Genomic DNA, 18,641 nt, shown 5'->3' with positions numbered 1-18,641 from the left:
GGCAGGTTTTCACTAATGGTCAATCAGTTTCAGGTGACAAACTCCCAACCTAACCAGGTCGATTTGGTTGGGGAAACAACTTGTAACCGAACTAAACCAATCTTTGAGCACTCCTAATTTCAACTAAATTAATAATCTAATCTTTAATAAATAACAATAGTTTAATCTTCAATAACTATTGAAAATTTATAGCAAAACTATACAATTATTGAAAATAAATTTAGAATGAAAATACAATAGATATCTAATAAAAATACAATAATTACAAAAGTAAATAAATAGTATAATCTCAAATAATAGTTTAATCTCTAATAAATATTAATCAATAAAATATAAAAAAAAATATAATTACTAAAAATAACTTTATAACAAAAATACAACAAATTAAATTTCAAAAGTTAAACAATAGTTGTTTAATCTCCAATAATTATTGACAATTTACTATTAAATAACAAAACAAAAATAGATTCATAAATAATTATTGAAAACATATTTATCAAAAAATAAAATAAATATTATTTTAGTATATATATAAATATAATGAATATACACTATTATTGTAAAATTACTACTATAATGAATGTTATTTTTTTGAAAGTTATTTTCTATAATTATTAATTGATGTAAGGGAAAACAGTTATTTACAATATTATTTATTTATTTTTATTGAAATTTTTAAAATATTCTTTATTTATTGAATTTAATAATCCATAAAATTATAATTAATACTATTATTACATAATTCGTTATTAATTTTGTAAAATGTTAATTTATTATTAATATGAATATTATGAAATCTATTATAATTATTCTACTTTTAAAATTTTTTAATTTATTACATAATTTTATTATTTTAACTATTTAAAATTTAGTCATGTTAAATATTTCGTTATTTAAATATTTAAATAATATGTAAAATATTTAAAAATTTTCATTATTTAAATTTTATTTATTTTAATGTTATTACATAATATTAAATATTTTGTTATATAATTTGATGAAGGGTGATTTGGCCTGACCTAGTAAAGAGGGGACACGTGGACACAACCTGACCAAGAAATGACTGCTCATCTTAATGTAACCAGTCCGCAGCAGATCGGGCTCAGGTACCCTACTACCTCGAGCTAAAATGACCCCGGGACGAACTCGACTCGGTACCAGATCGCAACAAGAGCAGCTCGATGCCAAGGCACTTCGGCATTCAACCCAGTTCGGGACTTAAAGACGTCAGTTCGGGGATACCGACATGCCACTACGTGATCATGAAAACCCCTCCAACAGATCCCGGGTCTCACGAGATCACGCTGTGTAACGGCTAGCATTGTCTCCCCACCCGATTAGGGCAGAACTGATGAACCTTATAAGTTGGCAGCATTATCTTCCAACTTACTCGGAAACGGATCCTATCGTAATGATGATCCCGGAACCGATCCGTAAAACCCGCGAGGACTCCATTATATAAAGGCTCCACCCCCGGTGGTTCCAGGTACGTGTGATTTATATGCTCTCTAGCTCTCTGAATTCTTAAGCTATCTTTAGCTCACAACCAGTATACTGACTTAAGCATCGGAGTGACCTCGTCGGGCTAGCAACCCCGAGTTCTCTGATCCTCTTGCAGATCAACTATTCATCGTTCGCCTGGAAGCCAGATCACCTCCAACAGGGAGCAGCTAAGTCGGGCATCATCATTTGGCGTCGTCTGTGGGAACGCGACAAAAAAGCCTTTCTCCACCAACAAACACAATCAAATCCATGGCTTCCTCTAGCAGCGCCGGACGAAACAACGACATGAACGTCTCTGGGGGGCAGCCTCAATTCCCTTTTGTTTGCATCGTTCAGTTCACCATCCCGCTTACCGCGGCTGGGGTTCCAACGCTGACCGTGCCTCAAGCGACCATGCAAGTGAACGCGCCACTCTCTCCTGTAGTCGGTGCGACATTCGCTGAATCGTCTGTGGTTCCCCCTAGAGCCGGACAGTGTTATGGACACACCGCCCGGCAGCGCGCAGCACGCACCGCACGGCAGCAGCACTAGGCAACAGCATGCACCGCACGACAGCAGCACGCACCACACGGCAGCAGCACGCACCTCACGGCAGCAGCACTGCGAGATGCGCGCACCGCCCGGTAGCAGCAGTAGGGCAGGGCCCACATGACAGCTCATCAGGGTGGATCCACACTTATCTTACTACATCAGCTCTGCTCACCAACTCACCGCTAGCCACACTATTCCTCATCCCTTATCCTTATCCTTATCTTATCTTATCTTCTTAAGTAAGAGTTGTGTTTCCATTAGGAGTAGGTAATTAGGAGTTTAAGTTTGAGTTGGATTACCCTAACCTAGCCGAATCCAACAAGGAATTCCCTTCTGTAATCTCCTATTTAAGGAGCTACGAATTGAAATAAAGACATTCAGTTTTCTAGTCAAGAAGAGTGAGGAGAGTTCGGGTGGTCTCTTGGACAAATCACCCATTCGGAGAGTTCGGGTGGTCTCTTGGACAAATCACCCATTCAGTTTCCGCAAAAGGGTCTGCACGCAAGGGAAGACGCAAGGGAAAACAGGGCTTTCTCCCCGTGGACCGACCCGTGACGAGATCCTATGCACGGGCCCATAACAGACAGTCCCAACTCGACGACCTAGTACACTGTGTTCGGGCATTTAGGTCCAAATCGCCAGTAGTATCAACTATACTAACAACAAGTACTTCATCAGTTTTATCAGCAACAATTCCCTCCGCTGCAACAAAATCAACAGAATCTGTCACATCGCCAGAACATTCGCCCTCCTCGCCGGGGAGAGACTTCCCAGGTTACCAATTCTACTCCTTTTAACAAGGAGGTTGCGGCAGGGATTTGCAAGTGGGTTAGACCCCTTATGTTAATGAAGTAGTACGATTAATGATTAAGAACAGTTGCTAGTCATCAAGAGCTTTTTGATAAAATTAGAAGAGGAATGCTTGAAAAAATTGATAAATTTATATTATATATTAATAATTCTGAATCGGTCAATTGTTTAACTAATTGATTTTGGTTCAGTTTCGATTTACGGTTTCAGTTCAATTCAAAATAAAATCCAACGATTCCGTTAACTAAATTGTAATAGATCCTAGGTAATAAGGTAGGTATGGTGTTATAATGCATATTGATATTTTGATACTCGGCAAAGAAAGAGACATGGTTGGCCAAACTTACGAGGGGATGATACATGGCAATACACAAGGGGATGATACATGTTTCCTGTGAGCTTCACACACAGATGGAGTGTTGTAACAAAAATAGGGGCCTCTGGTAGCAAGAACATGATCGATCCTCATACAGAACAGGCAAGGGATTTTCATTCTGAAGAACCGGGCAAATTCATTGGCAGTACGTAAAAGCAATCAGGCCATAGGATCATCAAAATCCATTTGAACAAAGCGTAGATAAAAAAAATGGGAATTTTCCAAGCTTCTGTTCTTCCAAGTTTGAATGATGTTGACCCCATGTCTTAATTAATTAAACTCTTTAAAAAAATAAAAATAAAGAAACTCTGAATCAATCATGAAAGAAGTAGCAATTCAAACCAAAAATCAGGAAGAAACCCAACAAGCATGAGTCTTGAAGAATGCGCAGCCCAGTGCCAGAGTATCTGTTATTGTACAACTTATGCAAATGCTAATATAAATGGAGGAAGAAGTGGTTGTGTTTTGGGTAGTTGATCTAATCGATCTTCAGGAGTCAGCAAGCTCTCTTCTTCGGTGGCCTCCATTACTGTTTGGGTCTCTGGTTGTAGACTTGTAGTGGTGGTGATCGAAAGAGAGAGGGAGGAGGAGGGGCGGCGGAAGAGAGAAAGAAGGGTAAGGGGGAGAGAGGAATGAACGAGAGAGAAGGGATTGGATTCTCATCCGCCCCCCACAGAGTTGCCCCCCAAATACATCCCATGCTTTGTATTTGGGCGCATCACGTGTCCGCCTTTCTCGGTTGCCCAATTCTCCTTGGTCTCCCAAACAGAGCATTTCTCAGGGAACCCTTTGTATTCGACCAAGGCGCAATTCTGTGATATTGGGACGGCCCACGACATTTTGATCAGATGCAGTGGAGAAGACGAAGGGTTGAAGGATCCAGTGCTATCAATCTATATCGATAAGAGGAACGTAATTCGAGTGAAGAGGTTGCAGTGGAATTTTAGAGGGAACCAGACTATCTTTGTTGATGGGTTGCTAGTTGATATGATGTGGGATGTTCATGACTGGTTCTACAATCCAAACTCTAGATATGTTGTTTTCATGTTTAGGACAAGAAGTGGATTGGACAGCCGGTTATGTTCATTGGAGAAGACATTGCAGAAGGACCAAGAGAGAGTTGAGTTTTCTTTGTTGATCTATGCCTTTAAGAGCCCATAAAGAAATTTCTTATTTCCATTTTTTCAATTTTATTTTCTCTCACTCTTTTAATTCTCTTTCTTCTGGGGAGAGTGAATGTAGTTATTCATTTGATGTTGATTATAGGAAAGAAAAAAAAATAGAAAATACTTGGCGATGACATTCTGGTTTTTGAGTTGCAGAAATGTGTATTGATAGAACTTGAAATTGGTTGGTTTTGATCATACTTGGAATTATTTCTTTTCATCTCTTTCTTTCTTTTTCTCTCTGAACTCTAAGTTTCTAACCCACAAGTTGTTATCTTTTCCCATTTTCCATGGGAGCCTAGGAGGAAGTGGACACATCAGTTTGGATTCTTGAAGGAAAGAATTTTATTTAGTGTAACTATAACAACACTAACAGCACTGGTAGTGGTATTTGGTATGGTTGCCATGAGAAGCAAACAACAAGAAAAGGATAAAAGGAGAAGTCGCCCAAACCCCAAAATGAGCTTTTGGGGATCTTGAAAAGATTTTAGTGGTTCCTTTTAGGAGAAAAAAAAGGAACCATAGTCTCTGGTGGTGGTGGTAAACTGGTAATGTCTGATTCGCGTTCATGTCCTGCATCGCCAATGGAAGTAGTTAAAATTATTGTGAAAAAGAAGGAAAAAGTTGTAAAGATTGCAGGTGAGAAGCTTTTCAAGGGAACCATCTATGCGGAGAAATCAGTTGGTTTCATTATAATGAAGAAAAACAAAGTCAAAATAAACAAACTCGAAGGGGGCTCCCACTCTAGCGAGTTCAGATCTGAGAACAGTAGAAAATGAGAAAAAAAAACAAGGTAGAAAATGATAAAAACTTATGGAAGGTCGAGGATACTTACCTCCTGTTGGAACGGTCGTCGGTGTTGACCGGCGGAACTCGAAGGAGGGCAATCTCTGGCAGGTTACGGAAGGTGAAGGTTTCAGCTATGAGATTAGAGTCTGGAGAAAGAGGATATGGACACAGAATAGCCTAGGGGATGATGCCCTTTTGGGCGAGAGGGAGTTAACGGGGCAGAGCTAACGGCCGTCCCATTAGCTTCGCATGAATCTCTTTAATCTGCGTGTAGGCGGACACACGGTGTGCCCACAACTTGTGGGATGTATTTGGGGGGCAACTCTGTGGGGGGCGGATGCAAACCGGGAGGGACTAGGTTGGGCAAGTAAATAAATAGGGGTTTTTATTATTCAGTCCACTCCCAAAAATCTTAGCTCCATCGTACAGTAGGAGTAGGTGTCAACTCGGAATTGATTCCAATTTATAGGCGGGTATGGATGTTATAGGTAGTGTTTATAATTTTGAATTGTTGTAGGCTTACTGTTGAATTCAGAATTATAATTTTGAATTGTTGTAAATTCCACTTTAATAGTGCCCTAAACTTTGGGGATAGTGTCAAATTAGTACCCGAACCTTCAAATATGTCACTGTAGTACCCAAGCTTTCAAAAAGTGTCAATTTAGTCCCTACTATTAATAGTTCGTCAGTTATCTTATAACGTGATGACATGTGCAACTTAAAATTTTTCAAAAGGTCAAAACTACCCTTGAAAATAAAACATTGTTCATTGTCTTCTACCTTAAGATTGAACCATAATAACACTGAGAAAGCAATGCCTTTGATTTCGTGATGGTTTTGGATGGTTTGAAAGTCACGGCGAGATGGGTTTCCATTGCTATTCATGTTCCAGTCATCCTTAAGCATAGACTTGAACATTAACAAAGAGCCCATCTTGTCTTTATTGTCTATACCTCCTTCAACATTGTTCTTGGTTCATGAAACATCATCCTTTTCTCTCCTGGTTCCTCCATCCCAATGACGCCATTAAACCTTGATAGCATTTCTCCTCTGCTTTTCTTCTACGGCTAGGTTCATCGATAGATTTAAAAGCCTATGCAAGAGATAGAGAAGGGAATCCTCGTAGAGAGATAGAGATAGAAGTGGACCGAGATGCCGAGAGATAATTTTAAGGTGATTGAAAGGTTTTAGGAGAAAAAATGGTGGGAGAATGAGAAGGGCTTCTATTGATTCGATATTGAACTAGTTGGTAGATTAGGAAGTGTAATAGGTTTGACTATTAATCCTTGTGTTGGCTTGAACATTTGACATTCGATTGAAACAAATAAATTTGATAAAAATAGAGAATGATTTTAGTATTTGGCTACTATCAAGGTTCAAAATATTGATACACCTGATACGCCGATATGGGCATATTGAACGAATCGATACTGTTTTTTTTTTATTATTTTTTCTAAAACTGGTTCAGGGGCCGGTTTAGGGCTCCTCCGTCCTCTGAACCGATCAGACCCTTGATACACCCACTATAGGGGCGTATGGAAGGGGTCCCAAAACGATACATATCGACCGATACTTTGAACCTTGGCTACTACTACCTCAATTGATTACATATCGATGGTGAAATAGTGGAAAGAAATGGAAGATAAAGTATAACAGCACATGTAAATCTGTTGGAACGGATTCTGTTAGTCCAACTGTCCAACTGAAGTGACAACTTGCATTAGTTAGCATTAGTTAGAACACGTGTAATTATGTAACTATATATACTGAACTCTGTAATAAACAAAGGTGCTTTTTATCTATTTTTCTTAGTTGCTTCTTGCAACTCTATATGGTATCAGAGTGTGGTTCGCACTGCGTTTGTGCATTCTTGGTTCCTTTCTTTGCAATACATCATTGTTTCTTGTTTCTTTTCTCAATCACGTAGTTACTCCCTCTCTTGATCGGTGATCATCTCTATGTTTTTTTCTCTGCAATATGATTTGATCAGTGGTCGTTTCTTTATTTCTTTCCTCAATCACGAATCTGCTTCTTCTCTTGATTGGTGATCATGGTGACCAATTTGGCTAACACCGGCAGCGGCAACATCAATGAAATGCTCACAAATCTGGCATCACCTTTTTATCGGCACCCATCTAATAATCCCGGAACTGTGCTCGTGTCCTATCCATTGAATGGTGATAACTATTCAACCTGGAAAAGAGCCATGTTAAATGCTCTCTGGGTGAAGAATAAGGTTGGATTTGTCGATGGCACAATTGTGAAGCCTGATGAATCCATAAGTTCAAAATTACTTGCTTGAAGAAAGTGCAACTCAATGGTGGTTTCCTGGATCTTTAATGCCCTGTCTAGAGATCTACATCAAAGCATTGCCTATTTTGAAAGTGCTTGTATCTGGATGGATCTTGAAGACAGATACTCACAAGGAAATGCTCCACAGGTTTTTCACCTGAAGCATGAGTTAACCTTACTAAGGCAAGAAAATCTCCCAGTTTCTTCTTATTTTACAAAGATGAAAGGACTCTGGAATGAGCTCTCCATCTATACAAATGTGCCTTCATGTTCATGCGGTGGTGCAGCCAGAGAATTCCTTGTTGAAAGAGACAAGGAACGGGTGTATCAATTTCTCCTTGGGCCAAATGATCGGTTTAATACAGTGAAACCTAACATCCTTGGAATGGATCCTCTACCAAGTATTGGTAAAGTATATTCCATAATTTCACAAGAAGAGAAACATCAGCTCTTATTTGTCTAGAAGGCACCAGTGATGGAGGCAGCTCTTCACGTTATTGGCACATCCAAACTCAATTCCAAGAGTGGAAAAGATCATCCAAAATTCAGATGTAATCATTGTAAGAAAACCGGGCATACCAAAGATTGTTGTTATGAGCTGGCAGGCTATCTAGAAAATTGGGAAAAGAAACCACGTACTGTGTCAAAGGTCAGCAATGAAAGGAATCAATCTAATGTTGCTTCAGCATCCAACAACACTGTGGAATCCTCTCCTGTTACATGGCTAACTGCTAACCAATATCAATAGCTACTTATTCTTCTTTCTGGACCACCAACAGCGTTGGTTTCAGCCAACTTTGCTGGTAAGACAAATTCATCATCTTGGTCTTTTAATCTGTCTAAATGGATATTGGATAGTGACGCTACAAACCACATGGTACCTGCTGAGCACGTCTCTAGTGGTTCTAATACCACTTCAACCCATAAACCCGTGCAGTTACTAAATGGCTCTTTACTATCAATTCAATCACAAGGAGATGTTAAGATGACCACTAATCTTGTGCTCTGTGATGTCCTGTTTGTTCATGATTTTCACTGCAATTTGTTTTCCATAAGCAAACTTACTGTACAATTGAACTGTGTGGCCTTATTTTTCCCCACCTTTTGTGTCTTGCAGGACCTTGCCTCCAAGACACTGATTGGGGTAGGGACGATGCATGACGGACTATACCATTTCAAGGCTTTGAGCCCTTCTACTGCTTTTTATACTCAACATACAATTCCCTGCACCCTTTGGTATTCACGATTGGGGCATGCCTCTTATGACCGCTTATCTCATATCCCTAGTTTTCATATCATGATGCCTAAGAATAATTGTTGCGATACTTTTTTGAAAGCAAAACAACCTAGATTGCCATTTCCCATTAGTCACACAAGGGTTGCAACTCCTTTTGAACCGATTCACTATGATTTATTGGGAGGGTATCGTACACCTTCTCATAGTGGAGCACATTATTTTCTCACTATAGTGGATGACTACTCATGGGCCACATGGGTCTACTTGCTCAATAACAAGTTAGATATGTACTTCTATTTTACCATGTTTTGTGCAATTGTCAATACATAGTTTCAAGCCAAAGTAAAATATATTCGCTCAGATAATGGGTTTGAGTTTCTCTCTGGTTCCATGAAAGAATATTTAGTTGAACATGGTATTTTGCATTAGCAGTCCTGCGTTGACACTCCACAACAAAACGGAGTTGTCAAACATAAATATAGGCATCTTCTTGAGGTGGCGCGGGCTCTCCGATTTCAGGCCCACTTACCCATACAATTTTGGGGATAATGCATCCTAACTGCAACATACTTGATTAATTATCTACCTACCCCAGTGATTGATGGAAAGATTCCATATGAATTGTTATTTCACAAACCTCCTTCTTACAATCATTTGAAGGCATTTGGTTGCCTCTCTTATGCTAATACCTCCAAGGTGGCCCGAGACAAATTTGCGCCACGCTCTCGTAAATGTGTGTTTATTCGGTACCCTCAAGGACAAAAGGGGTATCGCCTTTATGATTTACAAACTGAGCAGATATTTGTATCACGAGATGTCATTTTTTTAAGACCAATTTCCATTTGCTGGACATTCATCTAAAAATGGTTACTCTTTAGATATTGTGATCCCGTTACCAGCATGTGATGATGCTGACATGAGATCACAACCAACCCATGGTCCAACTATTGATATTGACCCACCTCATGAGATTGATTCACATATTGACCCTGTAACAATCTCAAATTTGTCTACGCCTACCTTGGGCCGACCCACTCGCTCTCGTCGTCCTCCATCCCATCTTAATGATTTTGTATGTCCAACATTATCATCTACCAACGCACGATACTCCATTTTCAATTATCTTACATCTTCACCTTCAGCTTTCCAAATAAACCTTATGCAAACACCCACTGAACCAAAGTCATTTTCCTAAGCACATCAATTTCCTTGTTGGCGCCAAGCAATGGCTGATGAGCTAACCACTTTAGAAAGAACTAATGCATGGACCTTCACTAATTTGCCGCCTAGAAAGAAGCCCATAGGTTGCAAGTGGGTTTATAAAGTCAAGCACAAGGCAGATGGTAGTGTTGAGTGGTTTAAAGCATGCCTAGTATCAAAAGGCTACACGCAAACTGAAGGCGTGGATTACACTGACACATGTGCTCTTGTAGAAAAGATTGTCATTGTTCAATGTCTGTTGTCCCTTTCTGTGGCACTTCACTGGGAGCTTTACCAAGTGGACGTCAATAATGCTTTTCTACATGGAGCATTGCAAGAAGAAGTCTACATGCTACCACCGCCAGGTTTACTTTCTCCAGGAGATGCACGCATATGTCGTCTTAACAAGTCCATATATGGCCTGAAACAAGCTTCAAGAAATTGGTTTGATACCTTAGCACGAGCATTAAAGCAATGGGGATTTGTGCAATCTCTTGTTGATAATACACTATTCACCATGACCAAGCCGGGGTGCTTTCTTGTTGTGTTAGCTTATGTTGATGACCTTGTACTAGCTGGGAATGATGCTTCCGCCATTGCAGCCCTAAAAGAGTATCTTAGCGACTGTTTTCACATCAAGGACCTTGGACCTTTATATTATTTCTTGGGCATTGAGGTATCTCGTGATGATCGTGGCATATTTCTTAGCCAACGTAAATACACGTTGGATATTCTAAAGGATGCTAGAATGCTAGCTTGTAAACCTAGCCTATTTCCCATGGAACAACAACACCGCCTCCAACATGATTCTGGACCACCCATTGATCATCTAGATCAATACAGAAGACTAGTTGGTCGCCTCATTTATCTGACTATAACACGGTCTAAGATCACTTACTTAGTGCACATCTTAAGCCAATTCGTGGCTGCTCTGCGCCAACACCATCTGGAAGCTTTAATGCATATACTTCGTTATTTGAAATCTTCCCCAGATCATGGCCTTCTTTTGCCTTCACAAAATGATCTTGTTATACGGGCCTATTGTGATTCTGACTGGGTGGCTGCCCGACTACTCGTCGATCCACCACAGGATACTTCACCACCCTCGGCTCTTCTCCTCTTTCTTGGAAGACAAAGAAGCAATTCACTGTATCTCGTTCCTCTACTGAAGCCAAGTACCACTCCATGGTTGCAGCCACTAGCGAGCTATTATGGCTGAAACATCACTTTCATGATTTGGGCCTCCATCATCCAGAGCCTATGCAACACTACTATAACAACAAAGCAGCTCTTCACATTGTTGCTAACCCCGTTTACCATGAATGCACCATTCATATTGAGCTTGATTGCCACTTCATCTGCCAGCACATTCAATTCCAAATCATTGTTACTGCATATATCTCCTCGAAGTTACAACCAGTAGATATCTTCATGAAGGCCTTGGGGCAAGACCAGTTTCAAGTTTTAGTTCCAAAGTTGGGCATCACCCAAGTTCATGCTCCAACTTGAGGGGGTGCATAGAAGCACATGTAAATCTGTTGGAATGGATTCTGTTAGTCTAGCTGTCCAACTGGACTGACAACTTGCATTAGTTAGCATTAGTTAGAACACGTGTAATTATGTAACTATATATACTGAACTCTGTAATAAACAAAGGTGCCTTTTCTCTGTTTTTCTCAATTGCTTCTCGCAACTTTATATAAAGGGGTTTGGTGTTTAGGTGAATTGACAATGAAAGAATGGATGGTCATTGCTATTCTATGGAGAACGGTTGGTGCTACAAACAATGATGTGAAATGGGGTATTTAGGATATCATCAATGGACTCCAATGACTCCAAATCGTAGGACCGAATTTCCATTGGCTGTAGGATGTCGGAATGTAGACCGATTTGGGGTTGTAGAGCAAGATTGTCTAACTATTGCTTTAGTAGTGTTTTCACGGCCGAGGATGAAATAAAGCTTGGTGGTGGAGAGACATTAACAGGGATTCAACAATGGAAGCTGTGAGATTACTTGGTTTAGTTACAGTAAAGATGGAGAGGGCAAAAAAAATAGGGGGAAAAGATGATGTAAGTGAGACAGAGGGAAAGAGATGAAGAGGAGAGGGGAGAAGAAAGATAAGAGGAAGAGAGAGAGGGGAGTGGGTGGTACACCCGCCCTACATGTTAGGTGAATAGAAGAATCGCAGCCTAGAGTAGCAAAGAATCAAAGGCACATATCTCATGACCATAGGTGAAGGGCATTTTTGTCCTTTTATATGATACTTAATGTTGGTTAATGGTTTTAGACCAACTTGACATTTTTTGAAAGTTTAGGTACTGCAGTGACACGTTTAAAAGTTAGATACTAAGTTGACATTACCCCCAAGGTTCAAGGTACCAAAGTGAAAATTTCCCATAAACTTAAAATGAATTTTAGAATCCAGTAGTTAAGTCTAACTATGTTAAATCTAAAATTCAAATGTAAATGGTGGCGTGGCAGTTTTCTATTGGTTGATACAGGGAATAGACGATGCGAGCGTTGTAACACCAGCTCGGACAAGAGAAGAGGGAGATTGAACAATTACCACGGATTTGGCACAACCACTTTAAATTACAATCCATTAAATATTCAAATTTAGCAGAAAACCTGCTAGATGAATTACAAACCAAGTTGTGTACAACAGGCTACAAGACCAATCAAGAGTGAACACACTAGTCTTTAACAACCTATCTTCAATCTGCTAATGCAACAAGATTCAAACTCTCAATAGGATATGGCCAGCGTTTTGTTGGCACTTTCCCTCTTGGAAATGATTATTTAGGCTCTATTCCTTTGAAGTATAAATGTGAGCTGAGTTTTGTTTGTTTGTAACTATAATTTTTACTCTTACTAATACCTGTAATAAAAGTTCCACATTGTACTCACTAATAGTGCAAATTTTTTTGTGTAAATTTCTTAACCTATCCTTATGGTTTAGCAAATTGACTAAGTAATTGTTTAGCTATTGTCTAATGCTACCCCTATTGTTTTTGATAATTGACTAGCTCTACCCTTACCGTTAACATCCGCTAATACTCCGTCATAACTCATACACACGTGACGTATAATTTTTTTAAAATCTAATTTTACCATTCATCCCTCTTCTTCTTCTTAGCAGTGGCAAATCGAACTGACTCAATCCTTAACCAACGGCAGCAATAGCCCTCTCCACCTTCAGCCTCTTTTTCTGTCTCCTTCCCTTTCATTCTTTATCCCCTATTTTATCACCATCGTTGCAACTCGAGTTGCAATAGTGGACCCCTCTCTCTCTCTCTCTCTCTCTCTCTCTCTCTCTCTTATATCGATCAAAATCACTGCCACCACTACAACTTCTAGCAGCGGCGATGATCTTCTTCCTCCACCCCTTCCCCTTTTCGTTCTCCCTCTCCACCTCCCCTATGTACAATCCCATCTCATATATGAGTAGGTTCGTTGGTTTGATCATGCTCTTGAATCAATCCCATCTCAAAGTGAACCGACGGCCTTTTGCAGGTTGAAATCCATTGGGGTCAGCTTCCCTAAAGACTGACAAAACTCAGCTTGCTTGAAACAGGATTGTTCGTTGTTGACGCTTGATCGAAGCCAACTAAACAACATAGCCAATGGAAAAAGCCTCTAGGAGCTCTTTTGCTTATCTTGAACTGAATTGCATCTCCATTTCTGTAACTATGATTGTTCAAGCTCTCATTTCTTCACATCTTATTAGGGCAAACCCTCTAACTAATTAATAGGTCAAGGAATAAGAATTTCAGTAGGATGATCTATTGCTTTTGCATATCATATGAGTTTTAGCAATTCTCTTATCACTTACCCATATTTCTTCAACTGACTACAGAGGCTTATCTCTCTCTCCGTTTTTGAGCAGTAGCATTTGTATCAACTTTTCACCCTCGTTATTGGCTCACCAAACTAGTCATCGGTTCACTCTCGAGCCTCAATTATCTCCCTCGGTCTTGAATCACTCTTGGACCCCCTGATTTGCCAAGGTTTGCAGGTTGAAATCCATTGGGGTACATGTTCCCTGGTGAAACCCCTAATCACCACCATGGCGACAATAGTCCTACAACCGAAGACAACAACGATGCTACCGAAGAGGCTGAATGCAATTTCCATAAACCATCTTCGGCTTTACAACAAGAACCCTCAACCCTGGGGGCTGGTACCCCATTTCCTTCCAAGCCACTCCAATATACCCTCCGACTGCAAAGCCGAGCTCCCTGAGCTCTGCATTTTCTCTAGTAATCTCAGAACTTAAACTCTAAGGATTGCAATTAGATTAATTTCATGAATTGAAGAAATCGTTTGAATATTAGAAGATATTTTGTTACCTTATATATCATAATCTTAGCTGTAAATTTCTAGAATTTAGGCTGTAATTATGCTTTGTAAATTAGCTAGTTGTCGCTCTGTTCTTTTTCTCCTAATTTGTAAGCTTCTATACTTGTATAAATTCTCTCGTCTACTACATAATGAATCATGGAATTCAGTATTAATTTTCTTCCGTGTTTTAGTTCCTACTGTCTTCATTTTAGTTCATATTGTTTTCATGGTATCAGAGCCGATACTGATCCTTGAATCCTACAACCCTCAATCGCCATGAGTGAAGAAAATTCCTCAAATACAACCAAAAGTTCAGCATCTAGGTTGATGTCTGAACATAATACCTCTTCCCCTTATTTTCTGAATTCATCTGATAATCCAGGCACAATTATAGTTTCTTGTCTCCTCAAAGGTGAGAATTATCCAACATGGAAACGTGCTATGATGAATGCTCTTCGAGCCAAAAACAAGTTGTGTTTTGTTGATGGCTCTTTACCCAAACCAGATGACGATGATCAAGAAACTCAAGCTTGGGAAAAATATAATTCAATGGTAATCTCTTGGATTTTCAATGCCTTGGTTCCAGAATTACATGATAGTGTTGCTTATGTAGATACAACTTACGAGATGTGGATACATTTGCAGGAACGCTTCTCTCAAGGAAATGTACCACGCATTCATGAGTTGAAGAGAGAAATTTCTCTTGCACAATAGAAAGATCTGACTATGGCTGCCTACTACACCAAATTAAAAGGTCTTTGGGATGAGTTAGCAACCTATTCTTCTATCCTTTCATGTACATGTGGTGCTGGAAAAGAAGTCGTGGCAGAACAGGAGAAGGAAAAAGTTCATTAATTTCTTATGGGATTGAATGATCAATATGAAATCATTCAATCTCAAATATTAAACATGGAACATTTTCCTTCAATCAACAAGGCTTATGCCTTTGTAACCAAAGAAGAAAAGCAACAAGCCATTGCTTAAATGGGTCGTAATCAGTCAACAGAAGCAACAACCTTTGTTGTCCAACCCTCTAGAAATCAGACAAGGGAATTTAATGGAGAGCAGCCAAGAGGGAATCAACAAAGATGGACAAATAAATCAAAATGTGCATATTGCAACAAACCTGGGCATACTAAAGAAAAGTGTTTTAAGCTGGTTGGATTTCCTCCGGGTTGGCAAAGCAAAGCAAAAACTTCAAAGGAGAAGATAGAATCTGCTTCATCCAATAATGCCATTTCAGGTTCAAGTCAGTCTACGGGTAAAGGGTTTAGTCTCACTCAAGAACAATATAAGCAGCTCATGTCCTTATTGCCCTCTGCTAGCTAGAATGTAGCAAACTTTGTTGGTAAGGTCACCCAATCTCATGATATTTCAGATTGGATCCTAGACAGTGGTGCATCCGAACATCTTACATGTGATGCACCCTCTCTCTTTAATGCTACTTCCTACTCTTTACCTGTCAAATTACCAAATGGGACAACTGTTCCTGTGCACTCTATTGGTCAAATTAGATTGTCAAATATGGTTTTAAATCATGTTCTTTATATACCTTCTTTCAAATGCAATCTTCTTTCAATAAGTAGATTGACACAAGCTCTTCAGTGTTCAATCACATTTTTTCCATCATTTTGTGTCTTGTAGGACCTCAAATCGAAGAAACTGATTGGAATGGGTGAATTATGTGATGGCTTATACTACTTTTGTGAGCTTCAATTACCATTTACTGCAGCTGCTTCTCTTCCTTCCTCATCCACCTTATGGCATGAACGATTAGGTCATCTTTCATTTGATCGATTATCTCTAATTCCTGAATTATCTAGTTTATCTTTAAAAAATTTGAACAGATGTTGTGATGTGTGCCATCGTGCTAAACAAACTCGAAATGTTTTTCCTTTAAGCAATAATAAATCTGATTTCCCTTTTGATTTGGTTCATTGTGACATTTGGGGTCCTTATAAAACCCTATCTCTTTCCGGTGCCCATTATTTCCTTACTATTGTGGATGATTGCACAAGATGCACATGGGTTTATCTCCTCAAACACAAGTCAGAAGCACAAAAACACTTCATTCAATTTCATGCTATGGTTAATACCCAGTTTAGTCGTGGTATCAAACAAGTTAGGAGTGATAATGGTCTAGAATTTACTGCTGGTCCTATGTCTAACTTTTTTTTTTCTTAATGGTATTTCACATCAAACATCTTGTGTTGATACCCCGCAACAAAATGGAATAGTAGAGCGTAAGCATCGTCACTTATTAGAGGTTGCTCGTGCTCTTCGATTCCAAGCAAACCTACCAATCAAATTTTGGGGTGAATGTGTTTTGACTGCAGCCTATCTAATAAATTATACTCCTACACCTAAATTGTCTGGAAAGAGTCCTTATGAGATGTTATTTTCAAAGCCTCCAGTATACTCTCATTTACGTGTCTTTGGTTGTTTGTGTTATGTGCATGATAAAAATCGATCAAAAGATAAGTTTGCACCTCGTTCCAAGCCTTGTATTTTTATTGGTTATCCTATGGGACAAAAGGGATATAGAGTTTATGACATGGAATCACACAAAATCTTTACATCACGGGATGTCATTTTTTATGAGAATCAATTCCCTTTTCATTCTCACAACCCTCCAAAAGAACCAAATGTAGAAGTTCCTTTACCAATTATTGATTCTTTGGAGACATCAGCTGCTGTGCCTCATTGTCACAATTCCCAAATACAATGTCCACAAACTGATCTTGAAGATAATATTACCACACCTGCCTCCGTTGACTCTAACCATGAGGTTACGTCATCATCTCAAGACTCACCTACACAAATCTCGACCGAACAATCAAGTCCCACACAAAATTCTCTTCCTAACTCATCACGACCTCAAAGGACTCGCTGCCTTCCCTCTCGTCTTGATGATTATGTGTGTTAGCTTCCTGGGGTAGATAAGCTATCACAACCTACATCCAATGCAGTTTCTTCAGGTACTCTTTATCCTATGTCATGTCATTTGTCTTATTCTCGTTTTATTCCATCTCATCAAGTTTTTCTTGCTAATATTTCTGTTGTTAGTGAACCTAAATCCTTTTCCCAGGCTGTCAAAGACCCGAAATGGTGTAAGGCTATGAAACAGGAAATTTCTGCTCTAGAGAAAAATCGTGCTTGGAGCTTAGTGCCATTACCCTTAGGGAAGAAACCAGTTGGTTCTTGTTGGGTATACAAAGTAAAATACAAGTCAGATGGTTTTGTTGAGCGCTATAAGGCACGATTGGTAGCCCAAGGATATACACAAAATTGAAGGTTTGGATTATACCGAAACATTTGCTCTCGTTGCAAAATTAACTACTGTTAGGTGTTTGTTGGCTGTTGCTGCTGCAAAAAAAAATGGGAATTACATCAATTAGATGTGAATAACGCTTTTCTCCACGATAATTTACATGAAGAAGTTTATATGTCTCCTCCTCCGGGTTATCTTTCACCAAGTGATACTCATGTTTGTCAGCTTCATAAAACTTTGTATGGGCTAAAGTAGGCTCTTCGTCAATGGTTCGAAAAGTTCTCTTTATCGTTGAGGAAATTTGGCTTCGTACAATCTCATAATGATCATTCTCTCTTTACTTTGATTGGAGGTACTTTTTTTCTTGCTCTCCTTGTCTATGTGGATGACATGATTATTGTCGGGAATGATGTTTTGCAGATTCAAAAGCTCAAGAATTATCTCAGTACATGTTTCTTTGTAAAGGATCTTGGTACTCTTAAGTATTTTCTTGGCTTAGAGCTTGCCCGTTCTCCTTTAGGGATATCTCTTTGCCAGCGCAAATACACTCTTGACCTCTTGAAAGAAACAGGAATGTCTGGTAGTAAACCAGCTTCTTTTCCTATTTCGCAACAACATCGACTGTCTTTAGATTGTGGTGAACCGTTAAAGGACCCAAGCCAATATCGTCGCTTAATTGGATGTCTCATTTATCTCACTGTTTCTCGGCCCGATATTACTTATGCAGTACAACTTCTCAGTCAATTCATGCAAAAACCTTGTCATCCTCATCTTGATGCTACTTATCATGTTCTTCGTTACTTGAAGAGTTCTCCTGGTCAAGGTCTTTTTTTCCCTTCAAACAGTGATTTTCAGATCAAAGCTTACTGTGATGCTAACTGGGCAAGTTGTCCGATGACACAACGATCTATTACAGGGTATTACATTTTCCTTGGTGCGGCTCCTATCTCTTGGAAATCCAAGAAACAACCCACAGTCTCACGCTCCTCTACAGAATCAGAATATCGGTCTATGGCTTCTACAACTAGTGAGCTGATATGGTTACGTGGTTTACTTGCTGATCTTTCCCTGTCACATTCTCAACCAATGCTTTTGCACTGTGACAATCACATCGGCCTTACACA

General features: G+C 39.4%; 1 protein-coding gene and 1 long non-coding RNA gene across 2 annotated transcripts; one reads left to right on the top strand and one right to left on the bottom strand.

The window, feature by feature from the left end:
• Nucleotides 1-4,476: 4,476 nt before the first annotated feature.
• Nucleotides 4,477-5,356, bottom strand: LOC104600356 (uncharacterized). Its single transcript, XR_735666.2, has 2 exons — nucleotides 5,222-5,356; nucleotides 4,477-4,959 (listed from the first exon to the last, which is right to left on the bottom strand). It is a non-coding gene; the product is annotated as an uncharacterized LOC104600356 (long non-coding RNA).
• A 9,166-nt stretch (nucleotides 5,357-14,522) lies between these two features.
• Nucleotides 14,523-14,960, top strand: LOC148800997 (uncharacterized). Its single transcript, XM_088900298.1, has one exon. The coding sequence runs from the start codon at nucleotides 14,523-14,525 to the stop codon at nucleotides 14,958-14,960; it is 438 nt and encodes a 145-aa protein (XP_088756424.1).
• The last annotated feature ends 3,681 nt before the right edge of the window (nucleotides 14,961-18,641 follow it).

The sequence above is a fragment of the Nelumbo nucifera genome, chromosome 3 (assembly GCF_055504915.1).
Source record: "Nelumbo nucifera cultivar China Antique chromosome 3, China Antique-T2T, whole genome shotgun sequence".
NCBI classification, from domain to species: Eukaryota; Viridiplantae; Streptophyta; class Magnoliopsida; order Proteales; family Nelumbonaceae; genus Nelumbo; species Nelumbo nucifera.
This window is presented reverse-complemented; position numbering and strand designations above follow the sequence as displayed.